General features: G+C 40.2%; 1 protein-coding gene across 1 annotated transcript in view; it reads right to left on the minus strand.

Annotated features, from left to right (window-relative positions):
* Positions 1–1,232: 1,232 nt before the first annotated feature.
* LOC126474443 (solute carrier family 22 member 13-like) overlaps positions 1,233–17,028 on the minus strand; it is a 131,748-nt gene continuing 115,952 nt past the window's right edge. The window contains exons 6-8 of the mRNA XM_050101914.1: positions 9,565–9,707; positions 3,927–4,075; positions 1,233–1,452 (exon numbers count right to left, since the gene is read on the minus strand). Coding sequence (XP_049957871.1) covers positions 1,233–1,452; positions 3,927–4,075; positions 9,565–9,707 — 512 coding nt within the window. The remainder of the gene's footprint in view (positions 1,453–3,926; positions 4,076–9,564; positions 9,708–17,028) is intronic.

Raw genomic sequence — 17,028 nt, forward strand, 5'->3', positions numbered from 1 at the left:
GGCGTAGGAATATTACAGAAAATTCATACCTTTCAGTGAACGTACGACATTTAGCGACGTCACACTACTGCTTGAAGAGAGCCTTTCTATGTGTTATTAGCAAGAAGGTGAAACCAAATAACAGAAGATTTCGCACAATACTATCTACGTGGGTGGGAACTTTAATAGTGGCAACTATTTATTTACAGCTCGTGCAAAATAGATACGTGTTTCAAAATTTTACTGACCTTCAAAGTAGTCACCAGCATTATGTATAACCTGTTGCCAGCAATGTGGAAGTCGTGGGATACTCTTAGCAGTGCCAGTTTTGTTGACAGTTCGAGCGGCGAGGTCTATTTTCCGACGAATTTGTAGCAGTTCTGAAGCCAATGCCGTGAAGTGTTTCCTTCAGTTTAGAAATCGAGTTGAACTCACGAGGGCTTTAGTCAGGGAGTTGCAGTAGGTGGTATAGTATTTAGCAGCTCCATCAGTCAAACAAATCAGTAACAGCCAGCACTGTACGTACTTGAGCATTGTCCTGCAAAATGATGATTAGGTCCAGAAGAAAGTGTCATCACTTCTGTTTCTAAGCTGTTCGTAGGTTGTGTTCCGAAAATTAACAGCATAGAGACAGAAGTGATGACACTTTCTGCAGGACCTGACCATCATATTGCAGGACATTGCTCAAGCACGTACAGTGCAGCTGTTACTGATTTGTTTGACTGATGGGGCTGTTAAATGCTATACCACCTACTGCACACCCCTGACTTAAGCCCTCGTAAGTTCAACTCGATTTCTAAACTGAAGGAAACACTTCACGGCATTCGCTTCAGAACTGCTACAAATTCGTCGGGCAACAGACCCCGCCTTTCTAACTGTCAACACAACTGGCACTGCTAAGAGTAACCTACGACTTCCACATCGCTGGCAACGGGTTATACGCAATGCTGGTGACTATTTTGAAGGTCAGTAACACTTTGAAAGACGTATTTATTTTGTACGAACTGTAATGAAATATTTACCACTATTAAAGTTCCAACCCTCTTATAAAGCTGTCATCCCTATAAAGGACCGTTAGTGGAGAGATACAGACTGCGTTGGCGAAGAATCACCGGAGATAAAAGTGCATGCTTCAGTGAAGACTATACAGAGGAGTACCAGACCACGCTTGGTCCATAATACAAAACGGATGGCTTCTGCAAAACAAAAACTTTCCGGGCCATTGCATCTTCGTGAGTGAGGTGCACAGGATATCAATAAAAGAGAAATGGATTTGCATATATGAAGCCTTTCGGGCCAGAGCGCTGAGGAAAGGCAGTTTCTGCCATCCGCAGCAGTTCTGATTTGTCCAGGTGCAGTTTAGTTGTCCACGTACGAGGTCGGCATGGCAACATATGCGAGTACGACACATCACCAGCAGTCATCTGCAGCAGTCCGGGGGCGGCCATCAACAGACCAACCAGCAGGGTGCAGCTGTGGCGAGCCAGAGGCAGCAGTCGCACTGCCTGTTTCACCAAGATATATTCTCACCCGCAGTCAAAATATTAACAGTGAGTCGTTTTCAGAACGGTAGTAACTTTTGGATACGTACTCTTACTATTCAAGCGACAAAGAGCGAATATTAGATGTATGGTGTACCGCTGTTGTACGACTTCATGCAAAATATTTAGACAATTGTTACATGTATGTAGTTTAAGGCATATCGAAATAATGAGCAACCAGTTGCATAATACAAATTTTATTTCTAAATCGGTTTCAGGCCGTACAGAAAAGTATACCACAAATATGCACAAGTAAAATAACAATATTAAGGTCGAAAAGTTTAAAAATATTAAACATAAAAAGTGGTACATACTTATGACTATCGCATTATTTTTGAGTGTCAACAATACGATTCTTGCAGCGTATTTCTGTAGTCCTAAAAAGTGCAGGAGCAATAAGTAAGACAATAATGAATCCATTAATACAATAAGAGATCTTAAATGGTTACATGTTGTTTCCAGCGGCTGGTCAAGAATAGTATACAGAAGCCTAACAACAAGTGCAGATATCGTGCCATGGCTGGAGATAATGAGCTAATGACATGCATATCTGGAAGCTCATCTCAGGGTGGGGGTAAAAAGTACGATAAAATAATGAAACAAAACCGTACACAGCTCTAGTTGTCATAAATCATAAACAAAAATGAAAGTGCACATAAGCAGCATAATAAGTAATATAAAAAAACCTAATGATAAATGAAATAAGTTAATACCAACAACAAGTTATGCTGTGAATGGGAAGTACGGGAACTAATCTCCAGACAGCTGTAGTGAGGTCAGTAGCATGCTGCTGGGGAAAGCAGCGAAAGCTAAGTGCGAAGCGCATCAAGGGGCTCGAATCTGTGACTGGAGTAAGTGGATTGACAATCCTCAATGATTAGTTAGTATTACGTTCAAAATGGTTCAAATGGCTCTGAGCACTATGCGACTTAACTTCAGAGGTCATCAGTCGCCTAGAACTTGGAACTAATTAAACCTAACTAACCTAAGGACATCACACACATCCAAGCCCGAGGCAGGATTCGAACCTGCGACCGTAGCGGTCACGCGGTTCCAGACTGAAGCGCCTTTAACCGCACGACCACACCGGCCGGCTAGTATTACGTATTGTAAAGTGACTAGAGGAGAGGAAGCTTGAGCAGTCTGCTGAGAAATTTCTTGTCGCTCCATCTTGACAGGATTTCGTCAAATGATGCATAATTGCCCGGTCCGTCCTCCTCCTCCATCTCTGGCCGTAAAACGGTAACCCTCCTTCCATGCTTATGGAACGCTTGCTCGACCTTTTCTTTTGCATGGCCCGTCAGTCAGGCAATCTTACGAGCTGGAATTAATAGAAAAGACAGATTTATCACGAGCAGCGCGTTTCTTCGCTCCTTCGTTCAGTAAGTGTGCGAACGTGGCGCACAAACTCGTCCAATTCTACTGGCAGATGTTACGACAGAGACTGTTTACATCATGTATATGTTAAAAACTAAAATTGCTACTGTATACCATCCAATCTGAGCAGTCAAATATTACTTGTTCCAACGTATATCTGCAGATACGAGCAGAACAGTGAAGGCAGAGCCCATCCAGAGGACCACCGACACTACTCCTCCCCATGCAGCACTTTACAAACGGAAAAGGAGTGACAGGAAGATGATGTGGTACACGATTCACTCTCTGCCACCCACTGAGAGGACCCTTACGACTACAGATATGAATGTAAAATGGTTATGTTGGGAACAGGGGGAAAGACGGTAGAATCACTTCAACATTGTTGCTGCGTTATCACGTTCAAGTCTACATGCACGTGTTAGGTAGTGTGTGGGTAGCAAAGCAAGTAATGATCAATAATAATCAAAGGACATGGGTTATAAGTATGTCACATGATAAGTAGGTAATTTGGCGATGGTGGTAATAGTGAATAAAATAAAACTGTAATGAAAGGTGAACTTCGAATTATATAGCACGGCTGACAGGGAACTTACTTTCTAGGAAGAATATTATGCCAAATCAGTGAATACCTTTTAACTTGTTGTGACAGAAAATTTTAGGTTGAAGTTAATGAAATGGAAAATACGAGAAAGGAAAGGTATTCTCTGTGAGAGGATGAGATAGAACGAGCTGTCGTCTTCCCACATCCTGCATTATCAGTTCCTAATGAAAATTCTAAATGCATTTTCGCAGGAGCTTAATTATTGGCTTAATAGTAAGTTTCTTACATTTCTTTTCCCTTTCATATTTTAATACATTTACTGTTCCGTCTGCCATGCTACAAATACGTATTTTTGTTGTAGCGTTCAGTACCAGCACTGTATTCCAGGAGCGTTATGAATACGCGGTTCTTTCACCTGCGAGGCACTTCTGGAACTGAGTCAACGTGGTGCATATGATGGATGGGGTTTAGGTTTCCAGCTCCAGTACCGGCGGCCTTTGCCAAAGAACGCGGCATCCTCCAAAGATTCAGGCAATCTCTGTAATGCAGATTCTGGTAGGAAAGATGCAGCAAAAGCTGCCAGAAGGTTCAGTGCGGAGAGGATGGCGAATGGCAGCCGGCGATCCACTGATCCCGCCTGTAACAGAAAGTACTCAACTTAAAAAACTTCAAACGTGCATATAATAATTTTCAAAGAATTTATTATAAGATTTCAGTATTCACATTATACATCAAATACTTTTTCTGCGGTGTTCGATTACGCAAGCTACTTCAAGAAACCAATTCACTATATGTGAAGACTGCAACACTTAACAAATGGTCGGGAACAAAACGACTGTAATCCACATAATTATAAATGAATACTAGAAAATAAAAAATTAAATACTCTTAAATGTATTTTCATTCATTCATTAATTTACTTTTGTAACGTGCAGTCTAGATGCACAAATGCGTTGAATTTCACTGTAAGATCAGCAGTTAGAGCATTGTATGGTTCTGTGACACACACTTTTATAAATAATTTGTGCCTACAACTACTGATACTTCACAACGATCTACATTACTTCACTGTGATTAAAATTTAAGGTAAGTATGTGTATTATTGTGTGTGTGTGTGTGTGTGTGTGTGTGTGTGTGTGTGTGTGGTAACAGATCGGACTCGCATTAAGCAGGATGCTGGTCAAAAGTCCCTCTTACGGTCGTCGAGTTCACATTTCCGTGAGTTTTCTAAATCGTTTGAGGCAAACGTTGCGTTGATTCCTTTGAAAGGTCGCAGCCGATTTCAGTCTTCACACTTCCCCCATTCGAGCTTGTGGGACGCGAAATCTAAATCTTCCAGTTTCTTCCCTTTGTACACTACTTTTAATTTCCAAGCGCACAGCGAAAATTTATTCGGATAAATCACTGACGACGTGTTCGCTATGGTCTAACGTCTAATTTTAAGTGTACCTACGACTCAATACAGAACCATGTCACCTTGTCACAGTTCAAATCTGCGTAGATATATGAGATAAGAATGGTTCTGTTTTTATGAAGAGAATAAAGTCCTTTTCGATTCACCCTGTACTGCAACCCCAAAGTTCTACCTTCCTCCAAATAATGACTCCAATGCTAACATTTCACTAAGGTGACAAAAGTCAGGGGGTAATGATCTTAGCTGTCATTTGTACTCAAGTGATTCACTTGAAAAGGTTTCCGACGTGGTTATGGCCACACGATGGGAATTAACAGACTGAACGCGGAATGGAAGTTGGAGCTAAACGCATGGGACATTCCATTTCAGAAATCGTTAGGGAATGCAATATTCCGAGATTCACAGTGTCAAGAGTGTGCAGAGAGTACCCAGTTTCGGTCGTTATATCTCACCACGGACCACGCACCGGTCGACGGCCTTCATTTAACGAACGATGGTGGTGGATAGTGTTTAACGTCCCGTCGACAACGAGGTCATTAGAGACGGAGCGCAAGCTCGGGTTAGGGAAGGATTGGGAAGGATATCGGCCGTGCCCTTTCAAAGGAACCATCTCGGCATTCGCCTGAAACGATTTAGGGAAATCACGGAAAACCTAAATCAGGATGGCCGGAGACGGGATTGAACCGTCGTCCTCCCGAATGCGAGTCCAGTGTGCTAACCCATTTAACGAACGAGAGAAGCGGCGTTTGCGTATAGTTGTCAGTGCTAACAGACAAGCTACACTGCATGAAATACAGCAGAAATCAATGTGGGACCTACGACGAACGTATCCGTTACGACAGTGTGGCGAAATCTGGCGTTAATGGACTATAGCAGCATACAACCGAAGCGAATGCCGTTGCTAATAGCACGACATCCCCTGCAGCCCCTTTCCTGGGCTCTTGACCATTTCAAATGGTCAAATGGCTCTAAGCACTATGGGACTTAACACATGAGATCGTCAGTCCCCTAGAATTTAGAACTACTTAAACTTAACTAACCTAAGGACATCACACACATCCATGCCCGAGACAGGATTCGAACCTGCGACCGAAGCAGTCGCGCGTTTCCGGACTGAAGCGCCTAGAACCGCTCGGCCACCACGGCCGGCAGATATGCCACTTTTAGTTTATTTGTATGGTGTCATCTGCTGTACTTTGTCTAGGTACCTTTCGCAGAACCGGGTTTGTGGTTTTACTTGCCTACATATTGGACAATCATCGGCAACAATTAATCGAGCCTTAACAGACAATATCTTATAGTCTGTTGATGAGCGACCAACCCGCCAGTTATACAATGTGTAACGGGTATAAGTGCTGACATTTTTTATATGTGATACCTTACTTTGAACACACATCAGTGTGTTGGCTGTGTTTTGTCTTTCTCTGCATCGAATAGTCTTCTGAAAAGCAGGTCACTAACTTAACAACCTAATATTTCCTGTACGGTCGTACTGCACCACTAAATACAATACACCTGTCAGTGCAGATTAACTGTTTTACGTCTACACGTCCATCTTCAACATCTGACCTGCTGCTCAGTGGAAAGTAAGCATGAATGGTTTGCGCTTGCCAGATGTGCTCGGAGGTTCTAACCAAACTAAGAACATACGACTTGTAATGGCTATAATTATTAGTCGGCGAACGACGTAAAATTTACGTCGTAAATACTGATCTAGCCTTGTTCAGTACTCCGTCCTCGGTCATCATTAGGAATATCTATACTTATACTCGTTACACCCAATGTATTGACAGTGAAGATTCTGCTCTAACCAACCATACTCGCGAGCACACACAGGCTGGTGTAACGGCTGGAAAGTCAGGAATCCATCAGGATTAAGTCAGGTATCATGAAAGAAATAGACGCAATGAAATACAAGATGGCTGAAATTAACACCAGGACGTACTCTGAACCCTTGGCACGTGCGATGAATACGTTGAGATATACTAGACGAGAAAGAAGAGGGTACAGAACCGACCAACCCAAATGGCAGAGGAAAAAATACAAATATGATACCTAATAACGAGAATGAGATCATATTGTTAGGCATGACAAACGTCATTCCAGGAGAAACGATATAACCATCAGACAGCGCACGGAAGGAAATAAATTTCATTATCAACGACAATAACTAAATTAGTGGCTGAAGGCACGTTATGGATGTAGATAACAACTACAGCGATTTGAACTCTAAAAACGATCTCTTAGATCAGTATGTAAGATCGGAGAACTACCCGGCAGTCCTTTGTACAGAATGCATACATGAAAAATAAACACCATTCATGCATTCAACGACATAAGCATCTAATGAGGAGAAAGAAGAAACCGAGCCATGTACGACTTAATAAAGAAGGTTGCCAGAAACATGTCTGCTGTAGATGAGTGACAAGACGAAATAAGCAAAATAATAAAGGGAAAAACAGGACTATGTCCCTGAGAAAATAAATACGCAATAGGGGACGACGACGATTAAAGTAACAGACACTCAGAACCGGCCGTGACAAAATAAACAACAATGACACCTGAAGTTCATTTTTCTCTTCGAGGTGGGTCAAACATGGTAATTTTGTGCTACTTAATTGGATTCGTGAGCTGTCAACTTTATTGTTCGATAATTTTCGCATTCAGGTACACTTACCATCTTAGGGACGGTATGAATGATGGCCTTCCGAAAAACAGATGATATGTCACCAGTTTCACAAATTCTAGATTCTCCACATTAACTGTTTGAAGGCCACTTCCTCTGGTGCTTTTAAAAATAATGAGAAAATAACAGTGATACCTTTTGACGAGGCTCATCGCAAGTTCTTGACAGCTCTGTCAAAATCTGACGTGAGTACCATGTTCTCTCCGTTCTTCAAATCGACATTCATTTTTCTTTTTTTTTTTTCACTTTGTTTTGACGATCCTCCTCCTCCTCGGAGAGGCATTCAATGTTTTCTCCCTATTCGTTCTCTCGTATGCGTTCAGAGTTGGACAATTTTCGATTTTAGATACGCTGCATCTGTCCTTCCGACAACCCATATATTGCGGTTTCTTCACTTTTTTCCTGCATCCATTTCAACGTAGCTTCCTTGAACGTCTCATTAACTTCTTTTCTAAGTGACTTGTAATCCTGTAGTACTTTCTTTCTTGAGGTAATTTAGTTTTCCTTTCTTTCTTTCGTCAGTCAATTTAAGTAAGCTTATACATTATGTTACCCATAATTTATTCGCAGTTAGAGATGTCCATTGCTTCTCAACTGAAGTATGCTCCTACTGTACTACTATTCATTCCAGTATCTGCAGCCTCAGCCCCAGAGAACGTCGAACGCACATCATTCCTCAGTACTTCAACATTCCACTTTCTTGTGCGAGCATTATTCCTAAAGATTATCTTAAACTTGACTTTGCACGTCATTGGCATATTTTGATCACAGTCTGTTTCTGCTAGTGGTATGACGTAACCGCAGTAAGGGATTTCGAAATCCCTATCTCATTATAATCCATGTAATTCAGTTCATATCTCTCTGTGTCTCGTAGCGTTCCTCAAGTATACCACCACCTCTTCTAATTTTCGAGCTGTGGATTTGCTGTTGCTAGCTGAAATTTCTGTCAGAGGTAAAGCAGTCTTACTCACCAGTCATTCCTATTAACGAGCTCATATAGTCCCATAGTTCCATCCTCTATTCCATCCCCTACTGTAGCGTACCAGTCACTCACGATGAATAAATTTGCAGCTCCTCTTCTGACTTCCCCGTTCAGTTCCCTCTCTCGCGCCATATTTACTTGCAAAGTTGGGATGCACACATAACATACGGTTCTTAACACTGATTTGCTTTCCATTCCACTCGCCTAGCTGTTCACAGTAACTCACACCATTCTATTCATAATGAATGCGAGTCCCTTCCCGTCATACAATATTCTGCAGTTTTTGATATTTTCTTACATTCTTCCGAACAAATATCTTCTTTTTTTTTCATTTACTTTCACTGCTTCCTCGTAATCAATACTCAACCTTTGCTTTTCGCCTATCAGTTCTTCCAGCTCCCCTAACACATTTAGAATTCAGACATTGCAATTTCAGACAATGAGATTCATAACGTTTCGTTGGTTTTTCACTATTTTTCTCGCAGTCACTATCCCCTTTGCAGCCCCCTCCCAGATATACGAATGGTAATCTAGAATCTATTCGTAGTGAAGATATCATCATCAGGACACTTTTTTCAATTGTAACTACATTTTGTGTGGATGCAGATTGTGTGGCTTTAGTGCTGTGGTTTGCATTGGCTTCTACATCCCCGTAAATTTAATCACTGCTGATTCTTTTGCCTTTAGTGGCAGTTTATCACCCGTAGGGCAAGAGCGTAACCTAATCCTTTATCCGTTCTTCCACCCTCCGCTGGCGGAATGAGGATAGCTCCTACACCGAATGCCATAGCTGATTCTAAATATAAACAGTGACTAGTATCGAATCCAGCACCTACCAGTTTTGAATTAATAGTGAAAGACGCTAGCTCTAGAACACATTCAATGTTAACACACATGCAGAATATTTGTTTGCATTATTGACGTAATCCGGAATCTTGTTAGAGGACTATATTCTTCATGCCGTTAAGAAAATTCCAATGCTTGTGCCTGTTCAAGTACCTGGAAAACAATGTGTGGCGTAAGTGATAGAAATATGGCGGCTACCGTCCACTCGACAGAAGCTGTGATCTGCCGCAGACACGTGGGGTGCACTTCTAGGCTCTGCAGGTTGGATATAGCACCACTAGCCGTGGTGCAGAACTGCATTATGATGGTCATCACGGTGATGGAGGTGCCGGATGCATCTGCTATAAAGAAAATACGTACAGGTTACAACAACTTCGTGATGTCCTGCCATCCAAGCAAATAAAGAAAACATACTTTTAAAAGAATACATCAGGAATATCTTTGGTCCCTCGCCGTTCACAATAGCTTCCTTTTGTCATTTTAGCTGCTTCACGAAATGGCGGCGAATTGTGGCTAATCTGAGGACATACTAAAAGATGTGGCAGCCAATCTGGCAATTTTGAAAGTGATCTCATGAGTAAATCGTTAGACTTATTTACTTGAAATAAACAAGAACACACAATGAACATAAAAGGTTTTAGTTTACAAACTGAACAAACTACAAGCAGTCTTCATTTTCCGAACATAACGTGTTTCAGATGCCCACCATCGTTCCAAATGCACTCGGCATGTCATCTGCTGAAATCGCTCCCAACACCTGTTCTGCGGCACGACATTATTTCGTTGGATTTTTTTTCCTGAATTCGATTTTTCGACTCTTGAATTTCGTGTGCTGCTGGAGAATTGAACACTTGTGATTTGAAGCATTCCCACAGGAAAAAAAAAATCACAGGTTGAAAACGCGGGGAATCTGTTCATGCATCCGATATCCCAGTGTCTGAAGATGGATAACATGTCTGGGGAAAAGGTTCCTCCCAGTTATCACGGAACTTCGCGCGGTGTGATTGGTAGCCTCATCTTCTTGGAAGAACATGTGTTTGTTTACAGGCACATGAGCAATTGCAGAAGCTAATCACTTCTCCAACATGTGAACATAGCGTTCCTCTGTCACACTACAGCCCTTTCTCTCATCTTCAACGAAGAACGGACCAATAACTGCAAAGCAAAATATCGCATACCATACAGTAACTTTCAGGTTGTAGAGTGGTTTCTCATGGATTTCTTGTGGGTTTGTGTTAGAAAGGTGTAAGAGGTATGTGCTGCCTGCGATATGTAAGCTATAAGAGAATCTGAGACCAAAGAGCAGTGTTGACTGCAGTACGAACTGTGTAGCAGTAGCAGTAAGTTGTTGCTAACGAGCAGTCGCCTGTCTGCTCTAGTCTGGTGTATCATGTTGGCTGGGCCGGTCGCGGTGCAGCGATGTCGCAGCCTGAGTATTATTGTATAAGGTAAAAAAGCAGCCTCGCGCATATCTAGTAATGTTATGTGAAGTCCCATGTAAATCTTTTAAAAATGTCCTAATAATAATCTTCGTGATATAAAGTAATTTCTAACAAACATTCATTTCAATTTAAAGAATTTACTAATTTCTTCAATCCATGATCATTACTATTGTTGCAAAAGAAAAATCAGTTGCTTCCTTTCATAAAATGACAAATCTACCGGCCAGCATTGCACAGAGCTGTCCCGGAAAAATTTTATATAAGATCAGATATATTCGCCGTTTTCATTGAGGTAAGAATTTTTTCCTTTTTTATTCAGAATGATCTTACAGGGCCATGGCGCAGCGCTGCTGTCGTCCAAATTCTACCAGGTTACTGAATTTATTTTTTATTACGAGGTTTAGGAATTTCTCTGTTTCGAGCTTACATTAAATGGGAAATAAATTTTGTGTGGAGGTTAAATGTGTATGAATTTCTGTAGGGAGGTTATAAATGGGAACCAATTTTGTTCTGAGGTTACACAAAAAATTAGAATCGCTATCCATAATATTCATATATTTATTAAAATTTTTTTGTGGGGAGGTTACACTTGGCGACATCCGGCCAGAATCGTATTTCTTTGTGAATCTTTGGAAGTAGTCATATATCTGCTCTTATTTACTTAAATGTAGTTTGCATCTGGCGCAACGCATTTACTAATTTGTCACTCTTTCTTTCACAGATCATCGGCAATTTATTGCTCTTTGTTGTAACTGCATTTGCTCCATTTTTGCTTTGTCTTTGTTTCTTTTTGTGCTTAACTTTGATTTGTAAAAAAAAATGCCGCGAAAAACTGTTAACAGTACATCGCGATGTGCAATGAGTGAAATAGCCGACTCTAATAATTTGACCGATAATTCTTGCGACAGTCAGTGTAATAGTGATAGTCCTCTAATTACGGATAATCAGTGCCTGTCGATGACTAGTAATGATTTTAATTCTAATGATGAGCAAACAAATGCAATTATGTCCACAGTAAATGTAACAATTGATACGTTCCGTTACAATGAACGCTGTCCAGTTTGACACGCCTAATTTGCAAAATTTACGTAGCGAACAGATAATTGTTTCCAACGAAGGTGAACAATGTACTCAAAGCACGTCAGATTTATTGCATTCCGAGGTAGTGACTAACAGTGCACATCCGAGTGGCGAACCTTTTCAAGAATCGGAGAATGACCAGATGGTTACACAAAACGCGACAAAAGAAGATACGCCATCAAACAACACAGAGAATAGAGTAGGTAATATTGCCATGGATCAAGTTATGGCATTATTGCTACAACTTAATGAAAATTTCAAACAACAAATTAATGAATCGAGCAAACAAATTAATCAAAAACTAGGCAACAATTCCAAACAGTTGAATGAGAAACAAGACAGGTCGATCGAACAAATTCATAAGAACTTCAAACAGATTAATGAACAGATTGCAGCCGTTGCCGTGCAATGCCATGATACTAAAGAACAATTACGTGAGGAGATTAATGTTTGTGCTAGGAATAGTAGTGAAGAAATTAGATCCGTGGCTCAATAATTAAGTAATACGCAAGCAGCTACAACGAAATTACTTAAAGATGAAATTAGTGCAGTCGCTAAACAATGCTCTGAAAACGCAACACAGTTACGCGACGAGTTTAAATTAATGTCAGCAGAACTTTCACGTACACTGGATGCAAAAGTAGACACGAAATTTGAACAACAGAACAGCCAAATTGACGAACGTTTTAATCACAACCTACAAAATAGTGAAGCGCGTTACCGTAAATTTATACAGGAACAGAATAAAGTAAAGCGATAAGTCATGGAAACAATTACTGCACAGAGACAGGAAGATAAGCGTAAATTGTTTACGAAAGCAAAAACATACGTAGACAACAATATTGCTACAGTATGAGACGAAATTAATGCTATCAAACAGTTGAACACCGAATTACATGATGAAATCTCCGACCTTCAAGCAAAAACAGACACACACACAGTAGACCTTCAGACAGTGACCGACAGACTTGAACAATTAGAACTAATACAGGATCCCGATGCCATCAAAGCAGACGTTAAAAAATTGAACGAAACCACACGTAAAATACAAAAACAAATTAATGCTTGTGATAATAAAAACGATGATCAGGTAAAAGCATTGACTGAAAAATATGATGAATTGGCCAGTCGTATTGACGTTATCGAAAGTAATAATGACGCAAAATCAGACGATACTTCACCGGTTTCGTTTAATCAAACACCTGAATTCCAAAATTTACAGCAGGCAATCAGTGAGATAGGTTCGTCCAATAATACATTACGTAGAAAATTGTCAACTTTAGAGCAAAAAGTGACAGAAATGAAAAATGTTTCAGTCACTAACACATCACAGCATACGCCACGTTTCGAACATTTGTCACACTCACACCGCCAGTATAACTTAAGTAATTTACAGAGACCACGCGACTGAGAATTCGAAGAGACACAGATAAACAGATTCTCATGCAATCCTGAACCTGCTAAGACATACAGAGACTATAATGTTTATTACAAACACTTTCTATCTGTTAGGAAATTTAAAGTGCTTAATAATGACAGAACACAGATTCACGCTTTGGACTGGATACGACAATTTGCTTTTGTATTTTCATCAGCTTGGCCTGTAATGCAGAAACTAGAATTGGACTGGATATGACAATTTGTTTTTGAATTTTCACCGGTATTGCCTGTAACGCAGAAACTAAAAGTTATTTGCAGCGCGTAAGAGACCTCAGGGGATTCATTACACTTCGATGAATATGTGCCGTAACGTGCACAGGGCCCCGAGCCGTAGTAGTGCTATTTCATCTTTAGTTTTCTGCACTGCTGCCTTCTCTTTTACTATCCTTTATATCTATGAAAACAGCTCTTCAACTATCGATCTATCTAGGATTAGAAATGTGTAAAGAAAACCTGATATGACAAGTATTACCCGAAAGTGACAGTTTTCTTTAGACACTCCCGAAATGACAACTATCGGCGTAATTTTAATAACAGACAAAATTTTAATTATTAGTATCGTCAAAATTATCAGCAACAGGAACCACATTTTGGTAACAATAGAAGTTTTTCCCCACAACAACAACAAAACCAACCAGTTAGCATACCTAACCAACAATGTAACGTGCAAGGTCAAGCAAGCTTTAATGTTTCGCCGCCTACACGTATATCGTCGGCTCCACCAAATAGTAACGCACCGCAACAAGGAAACCAGAATGTACAGAAAACACATCATTTCAATTCGTATCGCAATGTGCCATATAGCAATGACTATCATGACAGACGTAAAAATAATGAGCACAATTTTCAGCGTACGTTTAATAACAGTCGATCTTATCAGCAGCAAAATCATCCGCAACAGCATATTATCACGAATGAACCAGACAGTAGATATCATCCCGAAGGTAATACGTCAAGAAGAAATAACAGAACAGTACAAATAGTGGAAATGCCACAGCATCCTCCCGAAAATAATAGCACGTCAGATAGAATTTGACTAGATACAGTAAAGGTTGCATCTTCCAGCAACGCAAGCAATACTTCAGATATGCAGAATCTTGTTTACGAAAATGTTATTACTTTTGACGACATCCGAGACACTCTTTTGCAGGAAAAACCAGTTATTCAAAAAACCATTTCACACCCTGTCATTGAAGTAAAGATTGGATCATCCAAATTTTCAGCAGTAATCGATTCTGGATCACCTATGTCAGTTATAAATGAAGAAACTTTCAACGAGTGTAACAAAGAGAATACCTATCCTACGTTACCATTAGGCAAAACTAAAGCAAAAGGAGCAGTATCTGGTAAAGGAGTAGATGTAAAATTACAGACACATTTATCATTTTGTATTGCAGGTCATACATTTCACTCAAATTTTTGGATTGTTCCCTTATTGACAACAGACGTTATTTTAGGTACGAATTTTCTGGTACAACACGACGCAATTATTGACTTTCAAAACTCCTATTTAATGTTAAAGGATGAAAATGTACAACTGGCTTTAGAATTTCAGCACTCTTTATCTGCAGAAGAACAAACAATTAATTGTACAGAGGTTATTTCCGCATCACGTAACATAGACTGTAATTCCACATTGTTCACAGATACGTACGTACACAACTATAATACTCCAGTCGAAGCCGACTATGACGTTATACAGATAATTTCTGATAAAGTTAAACAGAGCAGTGCAAATACAGACGACGAACGTACGCAGCTACGCAAAATTCTTTTACAGCAAGCTCCAGTATTTGACAACGTCCCTGGTACTAGGTCCGGTTTTATGTACGAATTTCGAGTTAAACAGCACGACACATTTAAAGCCAAACATTATCCCATTCCGTATATTCACAGAGAACAAGTTAAGAAAGAATTGCAAGCTATGCTTGACCAAGGTATTATTGAACCGGCAGTTAGTCCGTACATAAACCCACTCCATATTGTTAAGAAAAAGGATGGTTCACTTCGCCTCGTACTTTATTCGCGTCACATTAATGACATTATTATTAATGAAACAGATCGCCCACAGACACTAGAAGAACTTCTACAGAAATTTCATGGTACTGCTATTTATTCCACGTTAGATTTGAAATCGGGATTTTGGCAAATTCAGCGCCATCCGAACTGCAGAAAGTACACGGCTTTTCTCTGTTTTGGTGACCGTTACCAGTTTTGCAAATTACCGTTCGGTCTAACTATTTCTTCAGCAGCATTTATTCGCGGTTTGAATACTATACTCCCGACAGAACTTAAAGACAGAACCACAACGTATGTAGACGACATTCTTATTGCAGAAGCTAACTGGTGTGAACACAATCTGATTCTTGAAAAACTGTGAACTTTTCGTGCAGAAGGACTCACAGTTAATCTCAGTAAATCGCACGTCTATAAAATTTCTTGGGCATGTAATTTCAGCAGAAGGCATTGCGCCTGGCACGGAAAAACTTCAACCTTTACGTGACATTACTGTTCCTACGACGAAGAAACAACTACGCAGCTTTCTGGGACTAATTAACTTTTTTCGTAAATTTACTCCTTACTCTGCTTTAGACACCCCTAGATTATGTCAATTGACGAGTAAAAACACTATTTGGTCCTGGGATAGCCAAGCACAGTCTGAATTTGTGAATCTGAAAGAAGCTTTGTTGAATGCACCACTTTTATCACATCCAGATCGTACTAGAAATTTTTCCATTGCCACCGACAGTTCTAACACCGCTTTAGGCGTACACATTTTTCAGGAAATTGAAGAAGATGGTTGTACAGTAATTAAAAACATCGCCTTTGCGAGTCGCATTCTGTCACCTGCTGAACGCAATTATTCTGCCACAGAACTTGAAACATTATGTCTTGTATGGGCATTTACGAGATTTCGGCATTTTCTTTATGGAAGACACACTACCGTTTACACAGATCATAGAGCTATACAGTTTTTACTTTCCGCAAAATTTACACACGACAGGTTAACCACATGGAAACTTTATTTACAGGAATTTAATTTTACAATTGTTCACATTCCCGGTACACAAAATATTGTAGCAGACGCACTATCCCGTTCTCTCAGCAACAATCAGCAAGACATCGCAACCAACTTCTGCAAAGCAAATTTCAGCATCATGTATATTCAACAAGTTGCATTTGAAAATTTCATTTCGTCGTCATTACGAGACATAGCACAAGAGTAAAGACAACGTGTGGAAAGAAATTAAACACCTTTGGCAAGATAGGAATAATGTTACCATTAGAAATCATTACACTGCACGCAATAATATTCTGTTTCGCCGCTCTCACCCTGACAGCAACAACTGGTTACTATGCATTCCTGACGAACTTCTTAACAAATTAATTTGGTATACTCATTTAAGTTACGCACATTACGGAGCCAGAAAATGTTTTCTTATACTGAGACAGAACTGTTACTTTGCCAACATGGAGAAACGTATTCGACGAGTTTTAGCGTCATGTAAAATCTGCCAGAAAGCTAAGTCAGATACGACTTCACATATTCCTCCATTACATCCCATTGTACCTGTTAAATTGAGACACATGGCCGCTGTAGACATTTTCGGTCCGATTCCCAGAACTAATAGAGGTTTTTGCTACATCTTTGTCGCTGTTGAACTCACTTCAAAATTTGTTACGCTCACTCCGTTACGCA

Source organism: Schistocerca serialis, chromosome 4, assembly GCF_023864345.2.
Source record: "Schistocerca serialis cubense isolate TAMUIC-IGC-003099 chromosome 4, iqSchSeri2.2, whole genome shotgun sequence".
NCBI lineage: Eukaryota > Metazoa > Arthropoda > Insecta > Orthoptera > Acrididae > Schistocerca > Schistocerca serialis.